We start from the raw sequence: 22,706 nt of genomic DNA on the forward strand, positions 1-22,706 counted from the left end.
TGATATGTCAGGGCTCCAAACATTACAGGGAAAAGTCAGAAGATTGGGGTTGAGCGGGATAATAAATCGGCCATGCTGGAATGATAGAGCTGACACAATGGGCTGAATGGCCTAATTCTGCTCCTATGTCTATGTCAAATGATCTTAAATCTATTCATTCAACTAAATCCATCCATTCTGGGCAACTTCTTTTTAAAATCTTCTTCAATCACTCTATCAAATCTGTAGAACTTGGTACAAGCATATGGTGTGTTGGCCTTCTTTATTCAGGAAACTGAGTTTAAGAATCACGACAAAACGCTGGTGGAACGCAGCAGGCCAGGAAGAAGCACAGTTGACGTTTCCGGCTGACACCCTTTGTCAGGACTAACTGAAAGATACCAGCATCTGCAGATTTCCTCGTGTTTGCATTAAGAATCACGAGGTGCTGGTGCAGCTCTGAAAAACACTGGTTAGATGACACTTGTCACTAGCAGACAAGAGAAATTCTGCAGACGCTGGAAATCCAAGCAACAAACACAAAATGCTGGAGGAACGTAGCAGGTCTATGCAAAAGACATTTTGAGTGAGACCCTTCAGTAGGACGAGGGAGGAAAAAGCTGAGGAATCAGATTTTGGTGGGGGAGGGGAGGTGATAGGCAAAACTGGGAGGGGGAGGGGTGAAGTAAAGAGCTGGGAAGCTGGTAAAAGAGAAACAGGGCTGGGGAAGGGGGAAATCAGAGAAGAGGACAGAAGGCCATGGAAGAAAGAAAAGGGGGAGGTGCACCAGAGGGAGGTGGTGGGCAGGTAAGATGAGAGAGGGAGGGGGTATGAGAATGCCCTCAAATTTATCTGGTCCATTTCCAACACCTCCCTCGCCTTTCTCGATCATTCTGTCTCTATCTCTGGAGACAGCTTATCTACTGATATCTACTGTAAACCCACACAGCTACCCAGACGATATCGCTTCCCACCCTGCTACTTTTAAAAATGCCACCCTCTTCTCTCAATTCCTCCATCTCTGCTGCATCTGCTCTCAGAATGAGGCTATTCATTCTGGAACGAAGGAGGAGTCCTCATTCTTCAAAGAAAGGGGCTTCCCTTCCTCCACCACTAATGCTGCCCTCATCTGCATCTCTTCCATTGCCCTGACTACACCCTCCTGTCACCCCACCAGGACAGTGTGCCTCTTGTCCTCACCTACCACCCCATCAGCCTCCATGTCCAGCACATAATTCTCTGTAACTTCTCTGTGACTTCTGTAGATTCTCCAATGGGATCCCACCACCAAGCACATCTTTCCCTCCCTGACACTTCCTGCTTTCTGCAGGGATCGTTCCCTACGTGACTCCCTTGTCCATTCGTCCCTCTCCACCGATCTCCCTCCTGGCACTTATCCTGGCAAGCAGAACAAGTGCTACACCTGCCCCTACACCTCCTCCCTCACCACCATTCGTGGTCAATCCAGGTGAGACGATAACATCTGTGAGTCTGTTGTCATCTTCTGTGTCCAGTGCCCGCGGTGTGGCCTCCTGTATATCGGTGAGCCCTGACGTAGATTGGGAGAGCGCTTCGCCGAGCTCCTATGCTTCACCCACCAGGAAAAGCGGGATCTCCCTGTGCCCACCCATTTTCATTCCACTTCCCATTCTGATATGTCTATCCGTGGCCTCCTCTACTGCTGAGACCAAACTCAGGATGGAGGAGTAACTCTGTCTGGGTAGCTTTAAACCTGGTGGCGTGAACTTCGACTTCTCAGACTTCCAGTACTCACCCCCCTCCTTCACCATTCCTCGTCCCTCTTTCCCTATCTCACTTTATCTACTCACCGGTCCATCGACACTCTCTGGTGCTCCTCCCCCTTTTCTTTTTCCCAGGGCCTTCTGTCCCCTCCTATCAGATTCCACCTTCTCCAGCCCTGTATCTCTTTCACCAATCAACTTCCCAGCTCTATACTTCACCCCTCACCCCTCCAAGTTTCACCTGTCACCTTGCGTTTCTTGTTCCCCCCTCCGTCCACCTTCTAACTCTGACCACCTGTCTTTCTTTCTCCAGTGCTGAGGAAGGCTCGCACCTGAAATGTCAACCGGACTTTTGTTTCCCCCATCGATGCTCCCTGGCCTGCTGAGTTCCTCCCACATTTTGTGTGTGTTGCTTGGAGGATTGCAGTCAGTTCTGGTCATCTCATCGGAAAGGTCAGAAAGGGTTCAGAAATCGTGTCTTATGAGGAAAGCTTGAGCAAGGTAGGCGGTTTCTATTTGGAGCGTAAAGAAGATGATAGGTGACATGATAGAGGCATGCAAGATGATAAGAGGTATAGATTGAGCGGACAGCCAGGAACTTTCCACCAGGGCAGTAATGGCTAATACTGCAGACATAATTTTAAAGCAATTGAAGGAAATACAGAGAGACATCAGAGGCAGGTTTTGTATGCGTGGAACGTACACCCAAGGGTGCTGGTAGAGGGGTGTCAGAGGCAGGTTTTGTGTGCGTGGAACGTACACCCAAGGGCGCTGGCAGAGGGGTGTCAGAGACAGGTTCTGTGTGCTTGGAACGTACACCCAAGGGCGCTGGTAGAGGGGTGTCAGAGGCAGGTTTTGTGTGCGTGGAACGTACACCCAAGGGAGCTGGTAGAGGGGTGTCAGAGGCAGGTTTTGTGTGCGTGGAACGTACACCCAAGGGTGCTGGTAGAGGGGTGTCAGAGGCAGGTTTTGTGTGCGTGGAACGTACACCCAAGGGTGCTGGTAGAGGGGTGTCAGAGGCAGGTTTTGTATACGTGGAACGTACACCCAAGGGTGCTGGTAGAGGGGTGTCAGAGGCAGGTTTTGTGTGCGTGGAACGTACACCCAAGGGTGCTGGTAGAGGGGTGTCAGAGGCAGGTTCTGTGTGCGTGGAACGTACACCCAAGGGTGCTGGTAGAGGGGTGTCAGAGGCAGGTTTTGTGTGCGTGGAACGTACCCCCAAGGGTGCTGGTAGAGGGGTGTCAGAGGCTGGTTCTGTGTGCGTGGAACATACACCCAAGGGCGCTGGTAGAGGGGTGTCAGAGGCTGGTTCTGTGTGCGTGGAACGTACACCCAAGGGTGCTGGTAGAGGGGTGTCAGAGGCTGGTTCTGTGTGCTTGGAACATACACCCAAGGGTGCTGGTAGAGGGGTGTCAGAGGCAGGTTTTGTGTGCGTGGAACATACACCCAAGGGTGCTGGTAGAGGGGTGTCAGAGGCAGGTTCTGTGTGCTTGGAACGTACACCCAAGGGTGCTGGTAGAGGGGTGTCAGAGGCAGGTTTTGTGTGCGTGGAACGTACACCCAAGGGTGCTGGTAGAGGGGTGTCAGAGGCTGGTTCTGTATGCGTGGAACGTACACCCAAGGGTGCTGGTAGAGGGGTGTCAGAGGCTGGTTCTGTGTGCTTGGAACGTACACCCAAGGGTGCTGGTAGAGGGGTGTCAGAGGCTGGTTCTGTGTGCTTGGAACGTACACCCAAGGGTGCTGGTAGAGGGGTGTCAGAGGCTGGTTCTGTGTGCATGGAACGTACACCCAAGGGCGCTGGTAGAGGCAGATACATTAGGGACATTTAAGAGACTCTTACATAGATACATGGATGATAGAAAAATGGAGGGTTATGTAGGAGGGAAGGGATAGATTGATCTTGGAGTAGGTTATAAGGCTAGCACAAAATCATGGGCTGTACTGTCTATATCCTACATTCTCTGCAAGTACCTCTACAGTCCCCACTGTCCCACAAAGCTGAAGGACAGTAGTGAGAGGGTTCTTTGGTGCCCTATACCAGATGAGCAGGTGTGGTCTTGGTGGAGGGTCAGGAGAAAGAGGCCAGAACGTAAGAGCTCATCGACAGGGAGTTACGCAGACATCAGACCACTTCACCAACACACACAAAATGCTGGTGGAACACAGCAGGCCAGGCAGCATCTATAGGGAGAAGTGCTGTCGATGTTTCGGGCCGAGACCCTTTGTCAAGACTGAGTCTGAGGACTGAGACCTGACGAAGGGTCTCGGCCCGAAACATCGACAGTGCTGCCTGGCCTGGTGTGTTCTAACAACGTTTTGTGTGTACTCTGTATGTATAACTTTGAAAAGGATCGAATATCATTTCACATTTCCCCCTCCCCTCACTACTTTCAAATCTCTTATTTTGGCCTGCTGTGTTCCACCAGCATTTTGTGTGTGTTGCTTGAATTTCCAGCATCTGCAGATTTCCTCGAGTAGACCATTTCTCCATTTGTCTGCAGCTCAGCAAAGTCCAAAACAATTCTGTGGGCCCCCCCCGGCACTTACACACGGAAGTTACCAAGTCCTGGATCAAAGTTCGGACAGCTTCATCAGATACAAGTGCAACCCCGGGTAGGTTCTGGCAACGTATTGGGGTACTTCAGTCTGTTTCAGAACCCGGAATTATTTGATGGGATGGTGTGGAGGGAGATTCACTCTGTTCTGACCTCGGGAGTGTGTGATGGGACAGTGTGGAGGGAGCTTCACTCTGTGTCTGACCCCGGGAGTGTGTGATGGGACGGTGTGGAGGGAGCTTCACTCTGTGTCTGACCCCAGGAGTGTGTGATGAGACGGTGTGGAGGAAGATTCACTCTGTGTCTGACCCCAGGAGTGTGTGATGGGACGGTGTATATGGAGGTTCACTCTGTGTCTGACCCCGGGAGTGTGTGATGAGACGGTGTGGAGGGAGATTCACTCTGTGTCTGACCCCAGGAGTGTGTGATGAGACAGTGTGGAGGGAGCTTCACTCTGTGTCTGACCCTGGGAGTGTGTGATGGGATGGTGTGGAGGGAGATTCACTCTGTGTCTGACCCCAGGAGTGTGTGATGAGACGGTGTATATGGAGGTTCACTCTGTGTCTGACCCCGGGAGTGTGTGATGAGACAGTGTGGAGGGAGATTCACTCTATGTCTGACCCCAGGAGTGTGTGATGAGACGGTGTATATGCAGGTTCACTCTGTGTCTGACCCCGGGAGTGTGTGATGAGACTGTGTGGAGGGAGATTCACTCTGTGTCTGACCCCAGGAGTGTGTGATGAGATGGTGTGGAGGAAGATTCACTCTGTGTCTGACCCCGGGAGTGTGTGATGAGACGGTGTGGAGGGAGTTTAACTCTGTGTCTGACCCCGGGAGTGTGTGATGAGATGGTGTGGAGGGAGTTTCACTCTGTGTCTGACCCCAGGAGTGTGTGATAAGACGGTGTATATGGAGGTTCACTCTGTGTCTGACCCCGGGAGTGTGTGATGAGACGGTGTGGAGGGAGATTCACTCTGTGTCTGACCCCGGGAGTGTGTGATGAGACGGTGTGGAGGGAGATTCACTCTGTGTCTGACCCCGGGAGTGTGTGATGAGACGGTGTGGAGGGAGTTTCACTCTGTGTCTGACCCCGGGAGTGTGTGATGAGACGGTGTGGAGGGAGATTCACTCTGTGTCTGACCCCGGGAGTGTGTGATGAGACGGTGTGGAGGGAGTTTCACTCTGTGTCTGACCCCAGGAGTGTGTGATGAGACGGTGTATATGGAGGTTCACTCTGTGTCTGACCCCGGGAGTGTGTGATGAGACGGTGTGGAGGGAGATTCACTCTGTGTCTGACCCCGGGAGTGTGTGATGAGACGGTGTGGAGGGAGTTTCACTCTGTGTCTGACCCCAGGAGTGTGTGATGAGACGGTGTATATGGAGATTCACTCTGTGTCTGACCCCGGGAGTGTGTGATGAGACGGTGTGGAGGGAGATTCACTCTGTGTCTGACCCCGGGAGTGTGTGATGAGACGGTGTGGAGGGAGATTCACTTTGTGTCTGACCCCGGGAGTGTGTGATGGGACAATGTGGAAGGGGTTTCACTCTGTGTCTGACCCCGGGAGTGTGTGATGGGACGGTGTGGAGGGAGTTTCACTCTGTGTCTGACCCCGGGAGGGTGTGATGGGACGATGTGGAGGGAGATTCACTCTGTGTCTGACCCCAGGAGGGTGTGATGGGACGATGTGGAGGGTAATTCACTCTGTGTCTGACCACGGGACTGTGTGATGGGGCGGTGTAGAGGGAGATTCACTCTGTGACTGACCCCAGGAGGGTGTGATGGGACAAAGTGGAGGGAGATTCACTCTGTGTCTGACCCCGGGAGTGTGTGATGGGACGGTGTGGAGGGAGATTCACTCTGTGTCTGACCCCGGGAGTGTGTGATGGGACAAAGTGGAGGGAGATTCACTCTGTGTCAGACCCCAGGAGGGTGTGATGGGACAAAGTGGAGGGAGATTCACTCTGTGTCTGACCCCGGGAGTGTGTGATGGGACGGTGTGGAGGGAGATTCACTCTGTGTCTGGCCACGGGAGTGTGTGATTGGACGGTGTGTGGTGGGATGGTGTGTGATGGGACGGTGTGATTGGACGGTGTGTGGAGGGATGGTGTGTGATTGGACGGTGTGTGGAGGGACGGTGTGTGGTGGGACGGTGTGTGGTGGGAGGGTGTGTCGTGGGACAGTGTGTGGTGGGACGATGTGTGATGGGACGGTGTGTGGTGGGACGGTGTGTGGTGGGACGGTGTGTGATGGGATGATGTGTGATGGGACGGTGTGGAGGGACGGTGTGTGATGGGACGGTGTGTGGTGGGACGGTGTGTGATGGGACGGTGTGTGATGGGACGGTGTGTGGTGGGACGGTGTGTGGTGGGACGGTGTGTGATGGGACGGTGTGTGATGGGACGGTGTGTGATGGGACGGTGTGTGGTGGGACAGTGTGTGATGGGACGGTGTGTGATGGGACGGTGTGTGATGGGATAGTGTGTGATGGGACGGTGTGTGATGGGACGGTGTGTGATGGGACGGTGTGTGGAGGGATAGTGTGTGATGGGACGGTGTGTGGAGGGATAGTGTGTGATGGGACGGTGTGTGGAGGGATAGTGTGTGATGGGACGGTGTGTGGAGGGACGGTGTGTGATGGAACGATGTGTGATGGGACGGTGTGTGATGGGACGGTGTGGAGGGACGGTGTGTGATGGGACGGTGTGTGATGGGACGGTGTGTGGTGGGACGGTGTGTGATGGGATAGTGTGTGATGGGACGGTGTGTGATGGGACGGTGTGTGATGGGACGGTGTGTGATGGGACGGTGTGTGATGGGACGGTGTGTGATGGGACGGTGTGTGGAGGGATAGTGTGTGATGGGACGGTGTGTGGAGGGATAGTGTGTGATGGGACGGTGTGTGATGGGACGGTGTGTGGAGGGATAGTGTGTGATGGGACGGTGTGTGGAGGGATAGTGTGTGATGGGACGGTGTGTGGAGGGACGGTGTGTGATGGAACGATGTGTGATGGGACGGTGTGTGATGGGACGGTGTGGAGGGACGGTGTGTGATGGAACGATGTGTGATGGGACGGTGTGTGATGGGACGGTGTGTGATGGGACGGTGTGTGGTGGGACGGTGTGTGGTTGGACGGTGTGTGATGGGACGGTGTGTGGTGGGACGGTGTGTGGTGGGACGGTGTGTGGTGGGACGGTGTGTGATGGGACGGTGTGTGATGGGACGGTGTGTGGTGGGACGGTGTGTGGTGGGACGGTGTGTGATGGGACGGTGTGTGGTGGGATGGTGTGTGATGGGACGGTGTGTGATGGGACGGTGTGTGGTGGGACGGTGTGTGGTGGGACGGTGTGTGATGGGACAGTGTGTGATGGGACGGTGTGTGATGGGATAGTGTGTGATGGGACGGTGTGTGATGGGATAGTGTGTGATGGGACGGTGTGTGATGGGATAGTGTGTGATGGGACGGTGTGTGATGGGATAGTGTGTGATGGGACGGTGTGTGATGGGACAGTGTGTGATGGGACGGTGTGTGATGGGACAGTGTGTGATGGGACGGTGTGTGATGGGATAGTGTGTGATGGGACGGTGTGTGATGGGATAGTGTGTGATGGGACGGTGTGTGATGGGACGATGTGTGATGGGACGGTGTGTGATGGGACGGTGTGTAGAGGGATAGTGTGTGATGGGACGGTTGGGGAGGGACGGTGTGTGGTGGGATGGTGTGTGATGGAACGATGTGTGATGGGACGATGTGTGATGGGACGGTGTGTGATGGGACGGTGTGTGATGGGACAGTGTGTGATGGGACGGTGTGTGATGGGACGGTGTGTGATGGGACGGTGTGTGATGGGACGGTGTGTGATGGGACAGTGTGTGATGGGATAGTGTGTGATGGGACGGTGTGTGATGGGATAGTGTGTGATGGGACGGTGTGTGATGGGATAGTGTGTGATGGGACGGTGTGTAGAGGGATAGTGTGTGATGGGACGGTTGGGGATGGACGGTGTGTGATGGGACGGTGTGTGATGGGACGGTGTGTGATGGGACGGTGTGTGATGGGACGGTGTGTGATGGGACAGTGTGTGATGGGACGGTGTGTGATGGGACAGTGTGTGATGGGATAGTGTGTGATGGGACGGTTGGGGATGGACGGTGTGGAGGGATAGTGTGTGATGGGACGGTTGGGGATGGACGGTGTGGAGGGATAGTGTGTGATGGGACGGTTGGGGATGGACGGTGTGGAGGGATAGTGTGTGATGGGACGGTTGAGCATGGACGGTGTGGAGGGATAGTGTGTGATGGGACGGTTGGGGATGGACGGTGTGTAGAGGGATAGTGTGTGATGGGACGGTTGGGGATGGACGGTGTGTAGAGGGATAGTGTGTGATGGGACGGTTGGGGATGGACGGTGTGGAGGGATAGTGTGTGATGGGACGGTTGGGGATGGACGGTGTGGAGGGATAGTGTGTGATGGGACGGTTGGGGATGGACGGTGTGGAGGGATAGTGTGTGATGGGACGGTTGGGGATGGACGGTGTGGAGGGATAGTGTGTGATGGGACGGTTGGGGATGGACGGTGTGTAGAGGGATAGTGTGTGATGGGACGGTTGGGGATGGACGGTGTGGAGGGATAGTGTGTGATGGGACGGTTGGGGATGGACGGTGTAGAGGGATAGTGTGTGATGGGACGGTTGGGGATGGACGGTGTGGAGGGATAGTGTGTGATGGGATAGTGTGTGATGGGACGGTTGGGGATGGACGGTGTGGAGGGATAGTGTGTGATGGGACGGTTGGGGATGGACGGTGTGTAGAGGGATAGTGTGTGATGGGACGGTTGGGGATGGACGGTGTGGAGGGATAGTGTGTGATGGGACGGTTGGGGATGGACGGTGTGGAGGGACGGTGTGTGATGGGACGGTTGGGGATGGACGGTGTGGAGGGATAGTGTGTGATGGGACGGTTGGGGATGGACGGTGTGTAGAGGGATAGTGTGTGATGGGACGGTTGGGGACGGACGGTGTGGAGGGATAGTGTGTGATGGGACGGTTGGGGATGGACGGTGTGGAGGGATAGTGTGTGATGGGACGGTTGGGGATGGACGGTGTGGAGGGATAGTGTGTGATGGGACGGTTGGGGATGGACGGTGTGGAGGGATAGTGTGTGATGGGACGGTTGAGCATGGACGGTGTGGAGGGACGGTGTGTGATGGGACGGTTGGGGATGGACGGTGTGGAGGGATAGTGTGTGATGGGACGGTTGGGGATGGACGGTGTGGAGGGATAGTGTGTGATGGGACGGTTGAGCATGGACGGTGTGGAGGGACGGTGTGTGATGGGACGGTTGGGGATGGACGGTGTGGAGGGATAGTGTGTGATGGGACGGTTGGGGATGGACGGTGTGTGATGGGACGGTGTGTAGAGGGATAGTGTGTGATGGGACGGTGTGTAGAGGGATAGTGTGTGATGGGACGGTTGGGGATGGACGGTGTGGAGGGATAGTGTGTGATGGGATGGTTGGGGATGGACGGTGTGGAGGGACGGTGTGTGATGGGACGGTTGGGGATGGACGGTGTGGAGGGATAGTGTGTGATGGGACGGTTGGGGATGGACGGTGTGGAGGGATAGTGTGTGATGGGACGGTTGGGGATGGACGGTGTGTAGAGGGATAGTGTGTGATGGGACGGTTGGGGATGGACGGTGTGGAGGGATAGTGTGTGATGGGACGGTTGGGGATGGACGGTGTGGAGGGATAGTGTGTGATGGGACGGTTGGGGATGGACGGTGTGGAGGGACGGTGTGTGATGGGACGGTTGGGGATGGACGGTGTGGAGGGACGGTGTGTGATGGGACGGTTGGGGATGGACGGTGTGGAGGGATAGTGTGTGATGGGACGGTTGGGGATGGACGGTGTGGAGGGATAGTGTGTGATGGGACGGTTGGGGATGGACGGTGTGGAGGGATAGTGTGTGATGGGACGGTTGGGGATGGACGGTGTGTAGAGGGATAGTGTGTGATGGGACGGTTGGGGATGGACGGTGTGGAGGGATAGTGTGTGATGGGACGGTTGGGGATGGACGGTGTGGAGGGACGGTGTGTGATGGGACGGTTGGGGATGGACGGTGTGGAGGGATAGTGTGTGATGGGACGGTTGGGGATGGACGGTGTGGAGGGATAGTGTGTGATGGGACGGTTGGGGATGGACGGTGTGGAGGGATAGTGTGTGATGGGACGGTTGGGGATGGACGGTGTGGAGGGATAGTGTGTGATGGGACGGTTGGGGATGGACGGTGTGGAGGGATAGTGTGTGATGGGACGGTTGGGGATGGACGGTGTGGAGGGATAGTGTGTGATGGGACGGTTGGGGATGGACGGTGTGGAGGGACGGTGTGTGATGGGACGGTTGGGGATGGACGGTGTGGAGGGATAGTGTGTGATGGGACGGTTGGGGATGGACGGTGTGGAGGGATAGTGTGTGATGGGACGGTTGGGGATGGACGGTGTGGAGGGATAGTGTGTGATGGGACGGTTGGGGATGGACGGTGTGGAGGGACGGTGTGTGATGGGACGGTTGGGGATGGACGGTGTGGAGGGACGGTGTGTGATGGGACGGTGTGTGGTGGGACGGTGTGTGATGGGACGGTGTGTGATGGGATAGTGTGTGATGGGACGGTTGGGGATGGACGGTGTGGAGGGACGGTGTGTGATGGGACGGTTGGGGATGGACGGTGTGGAGGGATAGTGTGTGATGGGACGGTTGGGGATGGACGGTGTAGAGGGATAGTGTGTGATGGGACGGTTGGGGATGGACGGTGTGGAGGGATAGTGTGTGATGGGACGGTTGGGGATGGACGGTGTGGAGGGATAGTGTGTGATGGGACGGTTGGGGATGGACGGTGTGGAGGGATAGTGTGTGATGGGACGGTTGGGGATGGACGGTGTGGAGGGACGGTGTGTGATGGGACGGTTGGGGATGGACGGTGTGGAGGGAACTCTCCTTGATACTCTCTTTTGCCAATAGGTTTGTGCTCAAAGGACCAGAAGTGAACTCCTGCGGTGAGGATGGTTTCTGGACTCAGCAAGCACCAACATGTACTGGTATGCCCTCAGACTGGGTGAAAACGGAAGTGGGGTGATGTATTTTCTAGAGGGAGGGTGAGGCTGAGGGAGGGGCTTGGAGTACTGGGAGTGTAGGGGTTTCAGAGATAGCAAGAGGTTTGAACAGGAGGACAGGGTGTGTAGGGGTTACAGAGATTGGGAGGGGTTTGAACAGGAGGACAGGGTGTGTAGGGGTTACAGAGATTGGGAGGGGTTTGAACAGGAGGACAGGGTGTGTAGGGGTTACAGAGATTGGGAGGGGTTTGAACAGGAGGACTGGGTGTGTAGGGGTTACAGAGATTGGGAGGGGTTTGAACAGGAGGACTGGGTGTGTAGGGGTTACAGAGATTGGGAGGGGTTTGAACAGGAGGACTGGGTGTGTAGGGGTTACAGAGATTGGGAGGGGTTTGAACAGGAGGACTGGGAGTGTAGGGGTTACAGAGATTGGGAGGGGTTTGAACAGGAGGACTGGGAGTGTAGGCGTTACAGAGATTGGGAGGGGTTTGAACAGGAGGACTGGGAGTGTAGGGGTTACAGAGATTGGGAGGGGTTTGAACAGGAGGACTGGGAGTGTAGGGGTTACAGAGATTGGGAGGTGAACTGTGCATGGTGTGGGTCAGACACAGCGATACAGTAATGGGAACCGTGCCCACTGCTCCTGGTGTGTGTCTAACTCATGGATACAGAGGTGGGGACTGTACACGGTTTTCCCAGTTTGGGTCCGACCAGGGGTTGCAGAGACAGGAACTGTGCACAGTGCTCCCGGTGTGGGTCTGACACATGGATTCAGAGATGGGAACTGTTCATAGTGTTCTCATTGTGGGTCTGACCCAGGGGTAGAGGGACAGGAACTGTGCACAGTGCTCCTGGTGTGGGTCTGACACATGGATGCTCCCGGTGTGGGTCTGACACATGGATTCAGAGATGGGAACTGTACACGGTGTTCCCAGTGTGGTTCCGACCGGGGGTTGCAGAGACAGAAACTCTGCATGCTGTTCCCGGTGTGCGTCTGACCCGGGAAACTGACGAGAAATGCACACGTCTGACCCAGGGATCTGGATATAGGGAATGGGCAAGATGCTCAGAGTCGGTCTGGCCTAGGGTTATAGAAACAGGAACTGTGCCCAGTACTATAGGACCATAAGACATAAGAGCAGAATTAGGCCATTCAGCCCATCAAGTTCACTCTATCATTTCATCGTCACTAATCCCAGAACCCATTCAACCTATACACCTGTCCTCTCACCATATTCTTCGATGCCTCGACCAATCAGGAATCTATGAAGTTACGCTTCAAATATACCCACAGACTTGGCCCCCACCACAGTCTGTGGTGGAGCATTTCACAGATCCAGCACTCTTTGGCTAAAAAGATTCCTCCTTACTTCCATTCTAAAAGGTCGCCCCTCAATTTTAACTCTAAGTCCTCTCGCTCTGGATACCCCACCGCAGGAAACATCCTCTCCACATCCACCCTATCTAGTCCTTTCAGCATTCACTAGGTGTCAATGGGATCCCCATGCATTCTTCTAAGTCCATTTGAGTGCAGGCCCAAAGCTGCCAAATGCTCCTCGTAAATCCGACGCATTCGGGCTCTCACGACCAGACTATGTAACAGCCATCAGACTCCCTCAATACCCAGAGCCTGGACTGACACCTTGCCCTATTGTCCTGTTTATTATTTATTGTAATGCCTGCACGGTTTTGTGCACTTTATGCAGTCCTGTGTAGGTCTGTAGTCTAGTGTAGCGTTGTTTTTTTTTACATAGTGCAGTCTAGTTTTTGTACTGTGTCATGTAACACCATGGTCCTGAAAAACGTTGTCTCATTAAAAACGTTGTACTGTAGCAGCAATTATGATCAAGATGACTATAGAAGTGACTTGACGACTTGGTATTTCACCTTTTCCCTCCTTAGGGCTTTTTTAGTTGCCTTTTGCTGGATTTTAAAAGTTTCCCTATCACCCAACTTCCCATTCACTTTTGCTACCCTTTCCTCAGTTTTTACGCAGTCCTAAACTTCCCTTGTCAGCCACGGTTGCCCACCCCTGCCTTTTGAGAACGACTTCTTCTGTGGGACGTATCTGTCCACTGCTTTGTCATCCCTCCAGTTCACCTGGGCAAGCTCCTCTCCCATGCCTCTGTAATTCCTTTCCTTCGATTGTGATACTGACACATGTGAGTTCTGCTTCTCCCTCTCGAATTGCCGTATGAATTCACTCAGATTGTGATCACTGCCTCCTCGGGGTTCCTTTACGTTAAGCTGACAAATAATATCTGTGTTATTGCACAACACCCAATCTAAGGTGGCCTTTCCCCGAGAAGGCTCAAGCACGAGCTGCTCTAGAAAGCCATCTCAGGCATTCAACAAATTCCCTCTCTTGCGATCCAACACCAACCTGATTCCCTTTGCAACATTGAAGTCCCCTGTTACCCTTATTGCGTGCCATTTCCAGCTTCCTTTGCAATCTCAGACCCTTATTTTGGAGACCTATGATTTTTATACCCTTCCAATTTCTTAACTTCACCCACAAAGATTAAACATTCTCTGACCCTATGTCACCTCTTTACAGAGATGTAATTCCATCTCTTACCCACAGAGCCGCACCATCGTCTATGCCTTCCTGCCTGTCCTTTCCATACAAAGTATACCCTTTGATGTTAAACTCTTAATTATGACCTCTTTCAGCTCCTTCAGTCTTGCATTCTTCACCCTTTTGCCTCTGTGGTACAGCTGAACTCGTTGCTCTGTCTGCATTTGTACCCAATCATGGGCTTGTCCTTCCTTACATTCAAGATACACCCATCATCTGCTGGCTCATCCTCAGCTCTATCATCCTGGTTCCCATTCCCATTCCCCTGCCGTATTAGTTTAAACCACTCCCAACAGCTCTAGCAAACCTGCCCACAAGGATATTGGTCCCCCTCAGACTGAAGTGCAACATCTGCCCCAGAAGAGGTATCAGTGATCCAGAAATCTAAATTCCTGCCCCCGCTCCAATTCTTTTATCCGCCACCTCATTAGATTCCTATCCTCACTGTCACGTGACACAGGCATCAATCCCAAGATTACTACCTTTGAGGTTCTGCTTCTCAGCTTCCGTCCTAACTCCCTGTCGTCTGTTTTCAGGACCTCCTCCCTTTTCCTACCTCTGTCATTGGTACCAATATGTACCACGACTTTTGGCTGGTGTGGTGAACTACATATACCTGTCTGGACACGCCCCCTGCTGACTGATCCCGTGGCTCCTCCCACAGACCCCAGTATAAAGGCAATTGGGGCCTGAGCCCGGCCTCTCAGTCTCTAGGATGTAGCATGGTGGTCAATTGCTGCTTGTTCTTTCTTCCAGTCAATAAAAGCCTCACTTTTCAGAGAGAGTTATTGATGATGCATCAATTTTATTGACTGGAAGTTTTAAAACATGGAAAGTATTTTACGTCTGGAAAAATTAAACTTCAACACTCAGAAGCAGCTCTTGCCTTTGAACTCTGGCTTGCATGCTTCCAATCGTACTTGGAGGAGGTTCGTGCGACTGAGCCCGCTATTATGCACAGAATTCTCCTCTCGAGGGTCACCCCGGAAGTTTACTCACTTATCAGGGACCTGCCGACCTACCAAGGGGCACTGGACGCCCTCAAAAAACAGTACCTGTGGCCGGTGAACACCGTCTACGCAGGACATCACTTAGCGACGTGGCGACAGTGACCCGACGAGACGAGCGCCGAGTTTCTCCGAGCCCTACAGACACTCGTGCGAACTTGCGACTGCAGGCGACTGACAGCGGAACAACATGCGGAGCTCCTGGTAAGTGACGCCTTCTTTACGGGTATCAGGTCAGTGTACGCGCGCCAGCAGCTGCTGGAAAATGCCGACCTTACCTTACGCTCAGCGATCGAGACGGCCAACACACTGGAGGCTGCTCTGCACAACGCTGACGCTGTCCAGCCGTGCAATCCCCCGCCGGTTCCGTGGACAACTCAGACACTGCCACCCGCCGCTGCCAGTCGCGAGTCCACGAACTCCCCGAAACCGACCACAGCTGCTGCCAGTCGCAAGTCTGTGCAGTGTTACTTCTGCGGACTCGAAAAGCACCCCCGAAAACGTTGCCCGGCCCGAGAAGCGACCTGCTCCAGCTGCGGGTAGGAGGGCCATTTCGCCAAGGTCTGTAAGTCTGAACCACGAGCGGGGTCGGGCAGCGCTGTGTGTGAGGCATGGGGGCTGCCATCTTGGTCATCATCTTGCCTGCCTGCCTCGTGCGAGGCATGGGGGCCGCCATCTTGGTCATCATCTTGCCTGCCTGCCTCGTGCGAGGCATGGGGGCCGCCATCTTGGTCATCATCTTGCCTGCCTGCCTCGTGCGAGGCATGGGGGCCGCCATCTTGCATGCCCGGATGGGGGCGGCCATCTTTGTCGGCACCAACATGCCCCGCCCCCTACCCACCAGTGCTTACCGGGCACCAAGACAGCAGTTCAACTCTGGCCTCTGTAACCCTCGACCAAAGCGCCCCACACCAGCTTGCAAGGTCAATGATGGACATCCTGGTGGAGGGGCGCAGGACTAGCTGCCTGTTTGACATGGGCAGCACTGAGAGTTTCATTCACCCGGACACGGTGCAACGCTGCGGACTCGTGACACGGCCGGTAAGCCAGAAGGTCACCTTGGCTTCTGGGTCGTATTCCACAGACATCCGGGTGGGTTGTGTAGCGACATTGGTGGTTCAAGGCACAGAATATCGGGACTTTGCGCTACTGGTCATGCCTCAACTGTGCGCCCCTGTGCTATTGGGGCTGGACTTCCAGAGCCACCTCGAAAGTGTGACTATGGCATATGACGGGCCCCTCCCACCACTCACTGTCAGGAATCCTCAGTTTTGTGGGACTTCGCCATATACCCCGCTACTGACCACACACACACACGGACACACACATCCCATCCAGAACCAGGCCAACAGCTGCGCTACTGACACCACTTGCAGCATCTCCACCCTCAAGATCCCTCCCCCACCGCTGTTCACCAACCTGACCCCGACTGTAAACCTGTGGCAACTAAAAGCAGGAGGTACAGCGCGGGGGACAGGGCCTTCATTCAGTCGGAGGTGCAGCGGCTGCTCAGGGAGGGGATCATTGAGCCGAGCACAAGTCCTTGGAGGGCCCAGGTGGTTGTTGTTCGGACCGGGCAGAAAAATAGGATGGTCGTGGACTATAGCCAGACCATCAATAGGTTCACACAGCTTGACGCGTACCCCCTACCCCGCATCGCGGATATGGTCAATCAGGTAGCTCAGTACAAGGTGTACTCGACAATAGATCTGAAATCCGCTTATCACCAGCTCCCCATCCGCCCGGAGGACCGCCCCTACACCGCCTTCGAGGCGGGCGGCAGGCTCTATCACTTCCTGTGCGTCCCCTTTGGTGTCACAAATGGTGTCTCTGTCTTCCAGAGGAAAATGGACCGGATGGTGGACCAGTGCCAACTGAAGGCCACATTTCCCTATCTGGATAATATCACCATCTGCGGTCACGACTGGCTGGATCATGAAGCCAACCTCCAATGATTTTTCCAAGTGGCCAAAGCCCTGAACCTTACTTATAATAGGGACAAGTGTGTGTTCAGAACCACCCGACTCGCTATCCTTGGGTATATTGTGAAGAACGGGGTCATTGGCCCTGATCCCGACCGTATGTGCCCCCTGTTAGAACTCCCTCTTCCCACCACCCTCAAAGCCCTCAGACGGTGCCTGGGCTTCTTTTCCTATTACGCCCAATGGGTCCCCCATTACGCAGACAAGGTCCGCCCCCTGATCAAGTCCACCACATTTCCCCTCTCAGCTGAGGCCCGCGCGGCCTTCAGCTGCATTAAAGGGGACATTGCCAAAGCAACGATGCATGCGGTGGACGAGACCATTCCCTTCCAAGTAGAGAGTGACGCCTCCGATTTCACACTTGCTGCTACCCTCAATCAGGCAGGCAGGCCAGTAGCATTCTTTTCTCGTACCCTTCAAGGCCCTGAAATTTGGCACTCCGCGGTGGAGAAAGAAGCCCAGGCCATAGTGGAGGCTGTTAGGCACTGGAGGCACTATCTCGCTGGCAAAAGGTTCACCTTGCTGACCGACCAGCACTTGGTCGCGTTCATGTTCAGCAACCAACAGCGGGGCAAAATCAAAAATGATAAAATTTTGTGGTGGAAAATAGAACTCTCCACCTACAACTATGATACCCTGTACCGGCCTGGAAGGCTCAATGAGCCCCCTGATGCCCTATCCCGGGGAGCGTACAGCTCGACCAGCTATACGCCCTCCATGCACATCTTTGCCACCCTGGGGTCACCCAATTTTACCATTTCGTGAAAACCCGGAACCTGCCATACTCCCTTGAGGACTTCAGGACGATGACCAGGGACTGCCAAGTCTGCGCTGAGTGCAAACTGCACTTCTACCATCCTGAAAAGGCGCAACTTATCAAGGCCACCCGCCCCTTTGAGCGACTGAGTGTCGACTTTAAGGGCCCCCTTCCCTCCACCGACCGCAATGTCTACTTTCTCAACATTATCGACAAGTACTCGCGGTTCCCCTTTGCCATCCCCTGCCCCGACACCACTGCCACGTCCGTCATAAAATCCCTGCGCCAGCTCTTCACTGTTCGGATATCCCTGCTATATCCACAGTGATAGAGGGTCCTCCTTTATGAATGACGAGCTGCACCAGTACCTGCTGGCTAGGGCCATTGCTACTATGACCAGAAGCTATAATCCCCAGGGAAATGGACAGGTGGAGAGGGAGAATGCCACAGTGTGGAAGGCCACACTTTTAGCCCTTAAGTCAAAAGGGTTTCCAGTCTCTCGATGGCAGGAGGTCCTCCCTGAGGCACTCCACTCTATCTGCTCCCTGTTATGTACGACCACCAATGCCACTCCTCACGAGCACCTATTCTCTTTTCCCAGGAAGTCTGTCACTGGGACCACCCTACCAGTTTGGCTGACGTCCCCAGGGCCAGTGCTGCTCCGGAAACATGTGAGGAGCAATAAATACTCCCCGCTGGTCGAGAGGGTTCACCTTCTACGTGCGAACCCCCAGTATGCTTACATGTACTACCTGATGGGTGGGAGGACACGGTCTCCGTCCGCGACCTGGCACCCGCAGGAGCAGCAGACCACTACCCCGAACACTCCCCGGTAACTATGAACCCTGTACCCGAGGTGACACCGCGCACACCGAGCCCTACACAGACTCCTCACGACACTCCTATACCAGGCATCTCGTACGCGCATGAGGGATCACTGATGCCTAGTGGGCTGACACCTCCGGTTAGGCCGGAACCAGCACAACCTCCGTCTCCGGTGCAATCACAGCCGGTGCTACGTAGATCGCAGCGACAGATTCGACCACCTGATAGACCTAACCTGTAAATATACTTGTAAAAAACTTCGCCCCGTGGGGACTCTCTTTTAAAACAAAGGGGGGGTGAATGTGGTGAACTACATATACCTGTCTGGACACGCCCCTCTGCTGACTGCTCCTGTGGCTCCTCCCATAGACCCCTGTATAAAGGCGATCAAGGCCTGAGCCCGGCCTCTCAGTCTCCAGGATGTAGCATGGTGGTCACTCACTGCTTGTTCCTTCTTCCAGTTAATAAAAGCCGATATCTCGCCTTCACATCTCAGAAAGTTATTGATGGTGCATCAGCTGGTTACCCTCCCTTTTCAGGATATTGTCGATGCGTTCAGAAACATTACAGATCCTGACACCTGGGAGGCAAACTACCATCCGTGTTTCCTTTTTGTGTCCAGAGAATCGCCTATCTGTCCCCCTAACTACAGAGTCTCCTATTACTGCTGCCATCCTCTTCAGTTTCCTGCCCTTCTGAGCCATGGGTGCAGAGATAGACACTGCACACTATATTCCCATTGTGGGTCCGACCCAGGGGTATTTGGAGATGGGAATTACACATAGTACTCCCAGATAAGACTAACAAAATTTTGGGACAAGGTGAACATTGCCTCCTTGATATTTTTCAACACTCCCACTGGATTCAAGTCCCACACTGTTCTCTCTATTTTAATTGCTTTGATGACCTGACGATGCCCGCCTGAATAGTAATTTCTCCCAGATCCCCATGGAATATTCCCCTTCCCGAATTAGTCTCCAGTTCCCCTGGAGTTAATCCCTGCTGGGGTTTTAGTTTGCTTTGGCTGTGATTTCAGTTTCCTTCCCACCATTAGGGTGCTTGAGGGATCCTCGATTCAGGATCCCTTCATTGGGGTGCAAGTGGGTGGGGGGGGGGAGTGTCAGTCAGGAGGAAGGGTGTTGGTTGTTACAAACCCAGATATGAAGGTTCACACTTCCCATGAACATCCCCTTGTTCCTGCATCTTGCAGTGAAGTATCGTTGAAAAGGCAGACGAGCTCCTGGGATTAGAACGTGGCAGCTACTAGTGAGACTCAGATGCAGGAGGAACGGCAGTTCCATTGTTTCAGATGTGACAGAGCAGGAAAAATTAAAGGAAAAGGGCTAATGTTATTAGTCAGGAAAGATGTCAAGGCAGGCTGGAAAACTCATCCAGTGGGGTATTGGAGGTGGAACTGAGAAATAAGGAAGGTATGACCACATTAATGGGGCTATATTATAGACCACCCACCCAAGTCCTAGGGATTTCAAGAGAGATTGCAGACTGTTTTAAAAAACCTAAGGTTGTTAATAGTTGGTGATTTTAACTTACCACACACTGACTGGCAATCCCGCACTGTAAAAGGACTGGATGGGACAGAGTTTGTCGACTGTGTTCGGGAAAGTTTCCTGAAGTCCCAATGATAGAGTGTGTGATACTTGATCTGCTATTCGGGAACAAGACAGGGCAGGTGATAGAGGTTTGTGTAGGGGAGCACTTGGAAACTAATGTCATTATGAACACTAGATGTAAAGTAAGTATGGAAAAAGATAGTCTAGGCCACGAGTTGAGATTCTGAATTGGAGAAAGATCGGTTTTGATGATATGGGAAAGCATCTGGCAAGTGTGAACTAAGAACAAAACTGCGCAGTACAGGCCATTCGGCCCACAATGTTGTGCCGACCCTTAAACCCTGCCTCCCATATAAAAAGAACAAAGAACAATAAAGAGAAAGGAACAATTGGGATTGGGATTTTGGGGTTACAAAGCTTCTAGGTACCTGTCAAGAAAAGGTAAAGATGACAGGTGTAGGGAACGTTGGTTTTCATAAGATATTGAGGCCCTGGTTAATAAAAAGAAAAGGAGGTGATATCAGGTATCAGCATGAAGCAGGTTTAATATTACTGGTACCCATTGTGAAAGCTGAATATGAAAGCTAAACATAGAAAAATAAGTGAATTACTCTATACATTAAATAGTTAAGTAATTAGTGCAAAAACAGAAGTAAAAAGAAGTAGTGAGGCTGCGTTCATGGGTACAATGTCCATTCAGAAATCAGATGTTAGAGCAGAAGAAGCCGTTCCCGAGTCTTTGACTGTGTGCCTTCAGGCTCCTGTACCTCCTTCCCGATGGCAGGTGGGTACAAATGTGGCACTTAAGGAGTATAAAAAATGCAAGAGAACACTGAAGGTAGAAATCAGGGCTAAAAGAAGGCACGAGGCTGCCTAAGTGAATTAGGTGGAGGAGAATCCCAAAGGGTTCTACAGATATGTTAAGAGCAAGAGGATTGCAAGGGACAACATTGGTCTCCTGGAAGATCAGAATGGTAATTCGAGTTTGGAGCCAAAAGAGATGGGGGAGATCTTAAATGGGCTTTTGCATCTGAATTTACTCCAGAGATGGGCACAGAGTTTGTAAAAGTGAGGCAAAGTGGCATCAACTTCATGGACCCTGTACAGATTTTGCTGCCGTTCAGGATGAGGTAGTAAACTGGACTTTGTGGGAGAAGCCAGAGAGTGGTCATAGATGGTTGTCTCTCTGATGGAGGCCTGTGGCTAGTGAAGTGCTACAGGGGTTGGTGCTGGGTCTGTTGTTGTTTGTCAGCAATCTGGGGATCTGGGTGATAACCGGATCAGCAAAATTGCGGATGAAACCAAGACTGCAGCTGTAGTGGACAGTGAGGAGGACCTCCAGAGTTTGTGGAGGGGTCTGCACCAGCTGGAAAATGGCAGATGGAATTTAACGCATGAGAGGTGTGAGGCGTTGCATTTCAGTAGGACCAACCAGGGTAGGTCTTACACAGTAGGGCGCCGAGGAGTGAGGTAGAACAATGGGATCTGGGAATATAGGTCCATAATTTGTTGAAAGTGGCATTGCAGGTAGATATGGTCATAAAGATAGCTTTTGGAATATTGGCCTTAATAAATCAAATTATTGAGTACAGGAGATGGACTGTGATGTTGAAGTTACATAAGACATTGGCGAGGTCTAATTTGGAGTATTGTGTGCAGTTTTGGTCATCTACCTACAGGAAAGATGTAAATAAAGTTGAAAGAAAGGAAAATGGATGAAGGCAAAGTAGTGGATGTTGTCCACACTGCCTCTAGCAAGGCATCTGCAAAGGTGCCACATGGGAGGTTGTTCAAGAAGGTTCAATCACTCAGCGTTCAGGATGAGATAGTAAACTGGATTAGACACTGGCTTTGTGGGAGAAGCCAGAGAGTGGTAGTGGATGGTTGCCTCTCTGACTGGAGGAATGCTGTAGGGATCAGTGCTGGGTCTGTTGTTGATGTAGATGATAAACAATCTGGATGATACTGTGGTTAATTGGATCAGCAATTTTGCAGATGACATCAAGATTGGGCTGCAGTGGAGAGTGAGGAAGCCTGTCATGGCTTCCGGAGGGATCTGGACCAGCTGGGAAAAATGGGCTGAAAAGTGCAGATGGAATTTAACGCAGACAAGCATGAGGTGTTGCATTTCAGTAGGTCTTACACAGTGAGGAGGGCACTGAGGAGTGAGGAGGGCACTGGGCACTGAGGAGTGAGGTAGAACAACGGGATCTGGGAATACAGGTCCATAATTCATTGAAAGTGGCATCACTGGTAGATAGGGTTGGTTTTTGCATATTAGCCTTCATAAATCAAATCATGGAGTACAGGAGAGGAGATGTTATGCTGAGGCTGTGTAAGACATTGGGGAGGCCAGATCTGGAGTATTGTGTGCAGTTTTGGTCACCTGTCCAAATGAAGACAAAGTTGAGGGTACAAAGAAAATTTACAAGGATGTTGCCAAGTCTGGAAGATCTAAGAAAAGATTGAATAGGGGTTCGGACTTTATCCCTGGAATGTAGAAGATTGACAGGAGACTTGATAGAGGTATAGAAAATTATGAGGAGTAGAGACAGGGTAAATGCAAGCAGGCTTTTTCCACTGAGGTTGTGTTAAGGGTAAA

At 52.9% G+C, this 22,706-nt stretch overlaps 1 protein-coding gene across 1 annotated transcript in view; it reads left to right on the plus strand.

Annotated features, from left to right (window-relative positions):
- Positions 1-22,706, plus strand: part of LOC132385523 (beta-2-glycoprotein 1-like) — a gene marked incomplete at its 3' end in the record, with an annotated part of 45,333 nt that overhangs the window by 20,880 nt on the left and 1,747 nt on the right. Inside the window, exons 4-5 of the mRNA XM_059957647.1 lie at positions 4,223-4,334; positions 11,293-11,369. Coding sequence (XP_059813630.1) covers positions 4,223-4,334; positions 11,293-11,369 — 189 coding nt within the window. The remainder of the gene's footprint in view (positions 1-4,222; positions 4,335-11,292; positions 11,370-22,706) is intronic.

Source organism: Hypanus sabinus, assembly GCF_030144855.1.
Source record: "Hypanus sabinus isolate sHypSab1 chromosome 24 unlocalized genomic scaffold, sHypSab1.hap1 SUPER_24_unloc_5, whole genome shotgun sequence".
NCBI lineage: Eukaryota > Metazoa > Chordata > Chondrichthyes > Myliobatiformes > Dasyatidae > Hypanus > Hypanus sabinus.